The sequence below is a fragment of the Culex pipiens genome, chromosome 1, assembly GCF_016801865.2.
Source record: "Culex pipiens pallens isolate TS chromosome 1, TS_CPP_V2, whole genome shotgun sequence".
Classification (NCBI taxonomy): Eukaryota; Metazoa; Arthropoda; class Insecta; order Diptera; family Culicidae; genus Culex; species Culex pipiens.
Window position 1 is genome coordinate 106,838,786 of NC_068937.1, and position 10,531 is coordinate 106,849,316.

The 10,531-nt window shown below is 38.9% G+C and overlaps 1 protein-coding gene across 2 annotated transcripts; it reads right to left on the reverse strand.

Annotated features, from left to right (window-relative positions):
- Positions 1-306: 306 nt before the first annotated feature.
- Positions 307-5,619, reverse strand: LOC120420729 (pyridoxal phosphate homeostasis protein). 2 transcript variants are annotated; one of them, XM_039583824.1, is made up of 6 exons: positions 5,524-5,619; positions 5,317-5,437; positions 1,257-1,469; positions 1,043-1,196; positions 712-953; positions 307-632 (listed from the first exon to the last, which is right to left on the reverse strand). In XM_039583824.1, the coding sequence occupies exons 2-6, from the start codon at positions 5,407-5,409 to the stop codon at positions 558-560; spliced, it is 777 nt and encodes a 258-aa protein (XP_039439758.1). In that variant the 5' UTR covers positions 5,410-5,437; positions 5,524-5,619; the 3' UTR covers positions 307-557. The 2 variants fall into 2 exon arrangements, with proteins under 2 accessions (XP_039439758.1, XP_039439759.1); XM_039583825.2 differs by lacking the exon at positions 5,524-5,619 and having other exon boundaries at positions 5,317-5,502.
- Positions 5,620-10,531: the final 4,912 nt, after the last annotated feature.

The following is a 10,531-nucleotide window of genomic DNA, read 5'->3' on the forward strand; positions in this document are numbered from 1 at the left end:
CCATTCCTGAAAAAATCATGATTAGGTTCAGCTTGTGATGATACACTACCTTCCCTTTACTAACCGAGCTTTTATGCTTAAAAAAAGAAAAGTGATTTTTAGCGCATTTTTAGACCAAAGTCCATCTAGAAGCAGGTTGGGTTGTAGAGGGTTTGAGTAATGGAAGTTATTTAAAAATGTTTAGGTGTGATTGTCTGTGTTTTTCTTATACTTTATAAAGACTGTAAAAAGAAATGTGGTTCGATTTCAAGTCTCCGACGGAAAAAAACAAGGGATACAAAAATCATTGAATAAAACAAGATTTCATAACAATTAACAAAAAAAAAAATTAAAATTTTATTGCATGATTTCAATCTATGATGCGTAACGCAAACACCTTCAGATTTCGATTATTTTTGACAAACAAAATTCCACCCATCTAACCTCGGATGGTTTAGTTGCGCCACACGCGCATCTTCCACCACACCACCATCTGTGTGCGACGACGTCGATGACTAAACAATCGCAATCTGGCCTCCCCCTTTGGTGGTAGTGGTGGCGGCCGGCCGGAAAAATTCCTATGCTTCGGTTTTCTTCGCTCTCGCGCCAAAAATAGAACTGCCTACGCGTACGATTGTGCTGCCCATCTCGATCTGCGCCAGAAAAGAAAAAAATGAAAAACAAGTTAGAAAGCCATTTCTCACGACATGCGCGACACGACACAGTTCATACCGCTTGGACAAAGTCGTCCGACATGCCCATCGACACCTGCACCTCTTCGGGGTCCTTTTCGAAGGTGCTGCAAATGTCCGCGTGGCACTTCATCAGCTCGATAAAGTCCGGATTGGGGCCGGTCGAGTAGTCGTGGCCAAAGCGACCGATCGTCATCACGCCGTGACAGTTCAGGTTGGGACACTTCTCCGTCACGAAGCGGTACAGGTTCACGGCCTCCGCCGGATTGGTGCCGTTCTTTTCTGTGGCGGGGTAAAAGCGGTGTATTTTTAAAATTGATTTGTTTTTCCTCTTGTGATAACAAAAACTGCTGTCGTCAATCGTCAATTACCATCTTCTCCGCTGGTGTTGATCTGAATCAGAACGTTCAACTTCGAACTGTCCGGCTTGTCAGCCTTCACCTTCTCCCAGGCTTTGTTCAGACTTTCGGCCAGTTTTGCGTTGTGGACCGTTTCGATCATGTACAAATTTGGGAGATTCACAATCTGAAAAAAAAATCAGCAATCAATCATTCAACAATGATCACAACATTAAAACCTTCCAACCTTGTTGATCTTGTTGCTCTGCAGGTGGCCGATAAAGTGCCACCGGATGTCCTTGCAGTGCTCGAGGATTTTGGCATCGTGCGCCTTCTCGATCAGCTCTTGGACGTAGTTTTCGCCGAAATCGCGCTGCCCGATGGAGTACCCGTCGAGGATCAGATCCACTGGTTTCGTTTTGCTAACGGCCACCAGCAGCGGTTTGGGCGCTTTGATGGTCTGTTGAAGGTCGGAGAGAAACGTTGATAGAAACAGATGAATTGAAAGGACTAAGAGCAAAAAAGATAGTTTTAAATGTTTCTCCAGATTTGATGTAAATTGTTTCAGTTAATATGTAAGTTAAAATTAAGTTGTAATATTGCATAATTAGAAAGTTGAAAACAACAGCGTAAAGTGGCACTTTCTACATTTTTAAATTATCCACTGATAACGAAGAGTTTGTTGTGTGACAATTTGCTCACCGAAATATTGATGTTCTATTTTTACATATCCAAGCAAATAACAGAAATAAAATTTGTAATTGATGTGCTGTCTTGGTGTTTTCAGGAAAACTTCAGAAAACAGAGACGTCAACATTGCACGTAGTTTTTAAAGATTTTTATTGAATATCTCAGAATTGCAATCGAGTTTTGTTGATTTGTGAAGGTTTCATCTTACGAAACATGAAAACATGAAGAAAATAGTGTCCTTGACTAAATTTAGTCCAACATTCACTTGCGACAAAATAGCACGATCACGACGAAACAAACCTGAGATCTTTTGGTTACTTACTACACACCGAGCCACGTAGCCCAGTGGTAACGGGTCCGCCTCGTAAGCGGTAGATCGGGGTTCAAACCCCGGCTCGGACCAACACAACTGGTGATCTTTTCCCTTCTGGATTCGATTGCTTAGTAAAGGGAAGGTAGTGTATCGTCACAAACTGGACCTTATCACGACACCTTAGGGAGGCGACCTATGGAATGTTAACATTAACCTTAACACTTTAAGTTGATTAAGAAACTTTTACTGAATCCGCTTCTTAAATGCCGGCCTTGATACTCTTCACGGGTGTTCCCCTCAGAAACAGGAAAAGATTTACTTACTACACACAGGAAAATACTATTTTTTATAATCTCCCTATAATTTTGGCAGCTGTCCATTAGGGTGCCCAGAATATGGGACTTTTTCTCAAAACCTCGCTCCACAAGCTGAATATTGTTCCTTGACCTATTCTAGGACTCTGGACCAAATATGAGCAAAATCGGTCATCATTTACCCATTGATACTCGGAGGTGAAGTTTGTATGGGAAAAATCGAAAAAATGTATGGAAAATCCAAGTTTCTTACGGTTTGGTCTGCACGGTGCGCTACTTCCATCCGAATATTCCCAAAAGTGAGATTCCTAATGAAAATTTAATGCTCTACAACTTTGTAGAACATACCAAAACTGTAAAACTCGATCCTGAAAAGTTATTAGCGATTTAAAAAAGTCATTTTTGTATGAAAAACATTTTTTACACCAACTTTAGGCTCGGGTATCAATGGGTTAATCTCATCCAATGTCGCTCAAAATTTACACAGATGCTTAAAATAACCCAAAAAACCGTTTTCCGCTTGTGGAGCAGGGGGTCATTTTTTCTGGGCACCCTACTGTCCATTCAAAAACGGTACGTAAGTATTCGAAAATCGTAATTTTCTGATCATTAGTGCCCTTGGAAGAGTTTTAGATATTGATGAGATCTTTTTGTAAAAAGATACATGAACTTTCAACCAATTTTCCAAATTTTGCATTTACTTTTTTTTATTTTTCGCATTGTCTAAACATTATAAGATGAAACTTTTGTTATCGTAGTTTCAGTCAAACAAGTTTTCCCGTTTTCGCATTTTGCGGATTTCACTCGCGGCGCGTTGAAAAATCCAGTTTTTATTTTCAAAAAAAATCTGAAGTATCTCGGAAACGTACGGGTCGATTTCTCTATTTTTTTAGATTTTATGTGAAATTTTTCGAGAAATCCGATAACAAAATTTGTATTGTGCTAACATCCAAACACAGTTGAAACGCCATTTTAAGTTTTCATGCGACTTTTTAATGTAGCTCAACCATGCCAAATTTATAGAAAATAAAATATTTTGAAAATTTTTCGACTCCAAAAATCACAAATTTCTGTACTTGCAGAGTTTTGAAAAAAGATCATATTCTAAAATTTAAACAAAAATCTGTTAAATTATGCTTTAATAAGATTAAAAGCTTAAATCTGCTGTTTCATCATTTTATCTCTGGCTCCGAATTTGACATGATACAGATCAAAAATACCGATACCAAAAATAAAAATACCATTTCTTCTGGTTTTCTTGGTAAGGCGTATTTTTTTTCTTGGTTTAAACATCAAATTCGAGTTCTGCGACCCCATTTTAGTCAAATTTAAATGGTTGATTGCCTGTAAAATTGAAAAAAAAATGATTTTTGAATTTCTCATCATCGCCATTTTGGCCGCCATCTTGGATTTTAAAACTCTAAATCACTTTAGAGTAGTTTGAGGGTCAAACGAAAGCTCAACAATCAAAAATAAGACAGCGAATTTTTTTTCTTGATTCGGTTATCCGAAGATTTGATTATCCGAAGTGAAATTGTAGCTACAATTTTGCCAAAAACACCAAAACTATAAAAAAAATAATAAAAAAATGTATGGACAGCTGCCAAAATGTTATGGAGACTTGTATGGGTGAACCAATAACACGCTCCTTAGTCATAGGGAAGACCCTCATAAATTTTGAGCCGAATCGAAAATCCAAAAATGACAATTACCGAAATCTGCCGATTTCGTACAGAAATTCTGTTCTTAACAGTGTGGTTAGTGCAGTGCGTAGTTCGGTTGATCCATACAGGCACATAGACTGATAAAATAAACCGCACCAAAGTTGTAAGAGTATACTAGTTGTATATGAGAGTATATATGTTGTCGCTTCTTGGTAGAACAATATCCGATTCCAATGCTTTTTGTTCATTAGTTCATAGCGATCACCATGATTATTAAAAACCTTCACATAGCAGTGCAACACTGAGCACAAGTAAGGACAGACTGTCACAGATTGCATTATCATCATCTTAATGTTTTGTCTGCGGAGCAAGTACAAGTAGGGGGAGAGGGGGTAATATGCACCCCCTAAGGGAAAACTGTGATTTCTCAACAATTACAGCATTACTGTGGAAGAATTTTGTACGATGTTCTAAAACAACTATTATTCTTCGTCATCCATGTTAAAAAAGTCTTAATAAACCTAAAAATTGTTCGAAAATATCAAATTTCTAAAAACATTTTTGATTCATTTCAAACAACCATGCGGGGCAATATGCACCGCAACATTGGGGCAAAATGCACTACAACAACGGGGCAAAATGCACCACAACATGGGGCAAAATGCACCTGGTAAAATCAGTTTTCACTAGTCACCACTAGATGACACCGCTGTTTTTACTAAAGAGCTTCACAGCGGTGCATTTTGCCCCGACCACGCTTCTTGCAGAAAATTTAATTAAAAATGCATTTTTTTATGTTTTTGGACTCATCTATCTACAGAATAATGAAGATAATGACAAAATCTAGTTACCTCAACACTTACAATATCAATAAATGCTTTTAATATTGTCCAAAAATCATAATGAAAGTGCAAAGAAAATTAGATGAAAACACAACATTTTAAAGTTTTGCAAATAACTTGAGCTGTTTTTATACTGCGATGCTCAAATTTTTCCAGCATGGTTTGGCAATGTTAAGCTTCTAATTTCTGTGATTTTTCCCCGGAAAATTCTTCCAAATACCGAGAAAAGCAGGGGGTGCATTTTGCCCCGGGGGTGCATATTACCCCCTCTCCCCCTACTACATTGTTGCACCTAAAACTTCATTAAAGATTCTGCGTCAAAATGTATTTATAGGTAGAAAGAATAAGTATAAAGAATAGGTTTAAGAATTATTTTTAATTTGAAATATCAAGCAATTTACAGTCTTGACACGATGCCTGGAATTCCTACTACAGTCTATCTTTCATTCGTCTTGTGACCACATTGTGATACATCCAAACTTACCTCAGATCTTTTCGCGAAGGCCTCGTCGATTTTGGCCAGCGTCTGCCGGATTCCCAACTTTACGTCCACCTCACCCATCACTCTTCGAATCATGAATGGTTCCACTGATCAGCAAAGTGCACTAAAAGATGGGAAAAGTGTCGTTATTTGCTCACAACGATGACATTAGTTGGTCTAGACTCTAGATTATTCTAAGTGCAAACTTACAAAGTCTCTCTTATCAGACAGTCGGCTTGCAGCAGTTGATTTCGGAGTACCGTTAACAACAAACTAAACATTGCTGGCTTGACAGCTTCCAGAACACCGGCACAAGATCACAGCTTTGCACTGAATGTTCTATGCAAGTTTAGTATGGATGAAACATTGTGCGCAAGCTTGCACACAAGACGCGGTAGGTTGGAAAGATGATTTATTAAAAAAAATAAACGCAGTTCGAAGCTGATTTGCCGCGTGTCTTTTTGGGCAGTCTTAGCAATAATTTATTGATTTTCAATAAAACCCAATCCTTTAATTAAAAAAAATACCCTTTCGCTAAATCTAACTTTTGAAATTACCGAATAACAAAATGGTATAAAATTTTGTTTTGAAAAATCGAATGCTGTTAAATTTTGAAAAAAAAAATTATTTTGGATGATTTTCGAAGAAGAACACTCTAAAAGTGATTCTTCTGAGAACAAAATCGTCCCATTTGAAATGTTATGATCTCTATCCCATTATTTTTCTATTACATCATGCTCAAATAGGCTTATATCACTGACGAACTGACGTGCCACGAGCGAACCACTTTTGAACGCAATTGTCTTCTTCTTGTTTGGCATTTTTGCTTCTAGCGAACAATCTGTCAACCGATTTGTCTCTCTTCCCTCTCTTCACTAGCTCTCTTTTCTCGCTTCGCGCCAATTTAACATGCAATGTATTGTTGAAGTCAGCATAAACTGACACATGCTTTCGCCGAAACGAACAGCGCGCTCCAAAATCGTTATGAGCGCATACTTTTTTGAAACGACGCAGATTACAAATTGAAGCATAGTCACAATATCAAAAACACGTGTGGGAGAGAAAATAAGTTCAGCGAACCTGAAGGTAGATGGAGTTGGTGTTCGCTGGAGAATTTGCGGTCAGAATTTTCTCAAAAATATGTATGGGGTGGCACGTCAGTTCGTCAGTGCTTATATGGTGTGGTCAGATGTCGATGTATGACACTTGTTGGAGATTTATTATTTCAATTATTAACGAATGAACACATTTGTTATGGTGGTGTGAGTTGGTAGCATTGCTCTTTCGACTTTGGCACTAAGCCCTCAATAAAATTTGAGGGATCGATTCTCTCGACTCTGAATTTTGGGTGTACATAAATTTATGCAACAACAAAAGAAATCTAAAAAATATGAAAAAATTGTTGTGATATTAAGGCATCGAATTATCGAATCGAAACTTTTTTTTATCAATCTTTGGAAAATTACTTCCAAAAATAATATGCCTAGGTCATACATATATTTTTGTCTCAAAATAACAATTTCCATCTTTAGGATCCACTTCAAAGAAACAACAGTAAAATACCCTTCTTTAGTAAAATGCCAATAATTCCCGATAACGGGACCTGTCATCAAGATTGCTTCAATATTCAACTTGCATCAGCATATTTTCACACCATTTTGGGGTCATTTACAGAAACCCATGTTCACATGCGGACACTGACCACTAATGTCGCAAAATAAATCATATTTTCTCTGGGTACATTATTTAACACGCCAAATGTCAGCCCTTTTTTCAACAACTTTTGTACTACACACAGGCCTCGCTCCAGAGATCATAAAACCCGTTGAGGTGTGATCCGGGCCAGCTGAAAACATGGATGCTGCCGAGAGGATAATAAACGATAACAACAACGGCTTTCGTATCTCTCGTGATGTGAAGCACTTTCCTGATGTGTGAAGAAGATGATGAGGTTAGTGCTCTTGATCTCGCAGGAAAACTGCCCACAGAAATCACAGTGATTAAACATGTTTTAATGTTACAACATGAATAAATTTTAATTGACCGTGTTGAACATGGCAGGGCTTGTTGTAACGTGCTACGAGATAATTTTCAGACGCAAGCTCCAAAAAGGTCAACCGGTCAGAATGGTAATTAAAAGGGCTCTTAAATTACTATCATGTAAATGTCAACACTTGATAACGTGAGGCGAACGCTGCGTGATGATGGCCTGATATTTATTGCTTTTAGCTGGCACAATGTCTTACTTTTGACCAGATAGTCACGGTCTTCGCATCAAAAGGGTGAGAATTTGAGTGATCGCAGTCAATAATTACAACGAGCATTAATGGGCTGTTTAAAAGTCAAGTTTAACCTTCCTAGGATGTTAAGAAAAACTTACGTTAAAGGTGTTAAGGGGTCTATATGACCCCGGAATTGTAAATGCTGGCAAAAATCCATTTTGCAACCGATTTTCGTTCTTTTGGACGCAAATGAAAGGTATGGATGTCTAGAAAGGCACCTGTGCTATGCGGACCCGATTTGGCCACTTTGGTTCCTGGGAATCGATTCCAAAGGAACAAATTTTCCGGCAAACCGGCTTTCATAAGTTTTATTAGATTTAGCTATGGATTAATGCATAATAAACTATAAATAATCTCTAAAAATACGATTCATACGCTCCGGAACAGGTTGCATGCCATTTGGATCATATCTGGCCACTCTGGAACAGGTTCCGGATACCCTGGAAGTGGCCAGATTGCTATTTTGGTAAAAGCCTATCGTGCGACATATCAAACTTCATGGAATTACAAGCCATGCACATTGGAATCCGTAAAATGGTGGCCAGATATGGTCCAGTTGGCTTTTTACTAGTTCCAGTGTGCATGGCATGTAATTCCATGAAGTTTGATATGTCGCACCATAGGATTTTACCAAAATAGCAATCTGGACCCAGGGTATCGGGAACCGGTTCCAGAGTGGCCAGATATGGTCCAGTTGGCTTTCTACTAGTTTCAGCGTGCATGGCATGTAATTCCATGAAGTTTGATATGCCGCACGATAAGCTTTTACCAAAATAGCTATTTGACCACTTCCAGGGTATCCGGAACCGGTTCCAGAGTGGCCAGATATGGTCCAATTGTCTTTTTGCTGGTTCCAGTGTCCATGGCATGTAATTCCATGAAGTTTGATATGTCGCACGATTGCCTTTTACCAAAATAGCCATTTGGCCACTTTCAAGGTATTCGGAAGCGGTTCCGGAGTGGCCAGATATGGTCCAATTGGCTTTTGGCTGGTTCCAGTGTCCATGACATGTAATTCCATGAAGTTTAATATGTCGCACGATAGGCTTTTACCAAAATAGCAACCTGACCACTTCCAGGGCATCCGGAACCGGTTCCATAGTGGCCAGATATGGTCCAGTTGGCTTTCTACTAGTTTCAGCGTGCATGGCATGTAATTCCATGAAGTTTGATATGCCGCACGATGAACTTTTACCAAAATAGCCATTTGACCACTTCCAGGGTATCCGGAACCGGTTCCAGAGTGGCCAGATATGGTCCAATTGTCTTTTGGCTGGTTCCAGTGTCCATGGCATGTAATTCCATGAAGTTTGATATGTCGCACGATAGGCTTTTACCAAAATAGCAATCTGGCCACTTCCAGGGTATCCGGAACCGGTTCCAGAGAGACCAGATATGGTCCAATTGTCTTTTGGCTGGTTCCAGTGTCCATGGCATGTAATTCCATGAAGTTTGATATGTCGCACGATAGGCTTCTACCAAAATAGCAATCTGGCCACTTCCAGGGTATCCGGAACCGGTTCCAGAGAGACCAGATATGGTCCAATTGTCTTTTGGCTGGTTCCAGTGTCCATGGCATGTAATTCCATGAAGTTTGATATGTCGCACGATAGGCTTCTACCAAAATAGCAATCTGGCCACTTCCAGGGTATCCGGAACCGGTTCCAGAGAGACCAGATATGGTCCAATTGTCTTTTGGCTGGTTCCAGTGTCCATGGCATGTAATTCCATGAAGTTTGATATGTCGCACGATAGGCTTCTACCAAAATAGCAATCTGGCCACTTCCAGGGTATCCGGAACCGGTTCCAGAGTGGCCAGATATGGTCCAATTGTTTTTTGGCTGGTTCCAGTGTTCATGGCATGTAATTCCATGAAGTTTGATATGTCGCACGATAGGCTTCTACCAAAATAGCAATCTGGCCACTTCCAGGGTATCCGGAACCGGTTCCAGAGTGGCCAGATTTGATCCAAATGGCATGCAACCTGATCCAGAGCGTATGACTCGTATTTTTAGAGATTATTTATAGTTTATTATGCATTAATCCATAGCTAAATCTATTAAAAATTATGAGAGCCGGTTTGCCGGAAAGTTTGTTCCTTTGGAATCGATTCCCAGGAACCAAAGTGGCCAAATTGGGTCCGCATAGCACAGGTGCCTTTCTAGACATCCATACCTTTCATTTGCGTCCAAAAGAACGAAAATCGGTTGCAAAATGGATTTTTGCCAGCTTTTTTAATTCCGGGGTCATATAGACCCCTTAACACCTTTAACGTAAGTTTTTTTTGTAGCGCCCTTCCTAGGTGGCGCTGGAGGTTGCTTCCGGTTGCAAAATGTTTATTTTACAAAGTTAGGAAAAGTCAGAAAGTTTCAAGTCTGTAAGTTAGAATGAATAAAAGTTACAGCACATTTTATAAGCCGTCTGGGTCATATAGACCCTAACACCTTAGGAAGGTTAATAAAGTTCAAAGGAATTTATTTTGTTTAACAAAATTTACAGAAAAATTGATTGCTTGAGAATGACTGTGTTCAAGGATAAGATTATTTTATTTAGTTTGTTTCACTGCCATTATCTTTTAATCGTGTAATTTGCACTTTCAATTATTTTAGCATAATGCCGACTTCCATTACGGCATGATTTTTCATTGGAAGATATACACTTGAGTTCACTGACAATATTTTGACATAATTCCTTCAACAAGTTATGAATAATGAGGCACATTTGATTTAGAAAAAAAAATCTTCAAGAAAACCACAGTCATCCCTCATATTCGGAACAGTTTACAGATCGGCCAATGTTCAAAAAATCATAGAATATCGTGAATTTAACTTAATGATTCGCTTTTACCTTCATTTGAAAGCTTTGAAACCTAATATTTAGTTGGAACCAAGCAATAATATAAAAAATATAATAAGCTAATAAGGCCGTTGCAAATA

Excerpts from the sequence above, each read along its gene's own strand:
- LOC120420729 (XM_039583824.1), bottom strand. The coding sequence starts at position 5,409 with ATGATTCGAAGAGTGATGGGTGAGGTGGACGTAAAGTTGGGAATCCGG. Across the intron at positions 954-1,042 it reads CAACACCAGCGGAGAAGATG|AAAAGAACGGCACCAATCCG; the intron begins GTAATTGACGAT and ends ACCCCGCCACAG. Across the intron at positions 633-711 it reads CGGACGACTTTGTCCAAGCG|ATCGAGATGGGCAGCACAAT; the intron begins GTATGAACTGTG and ends TTTCTGGCGCAG.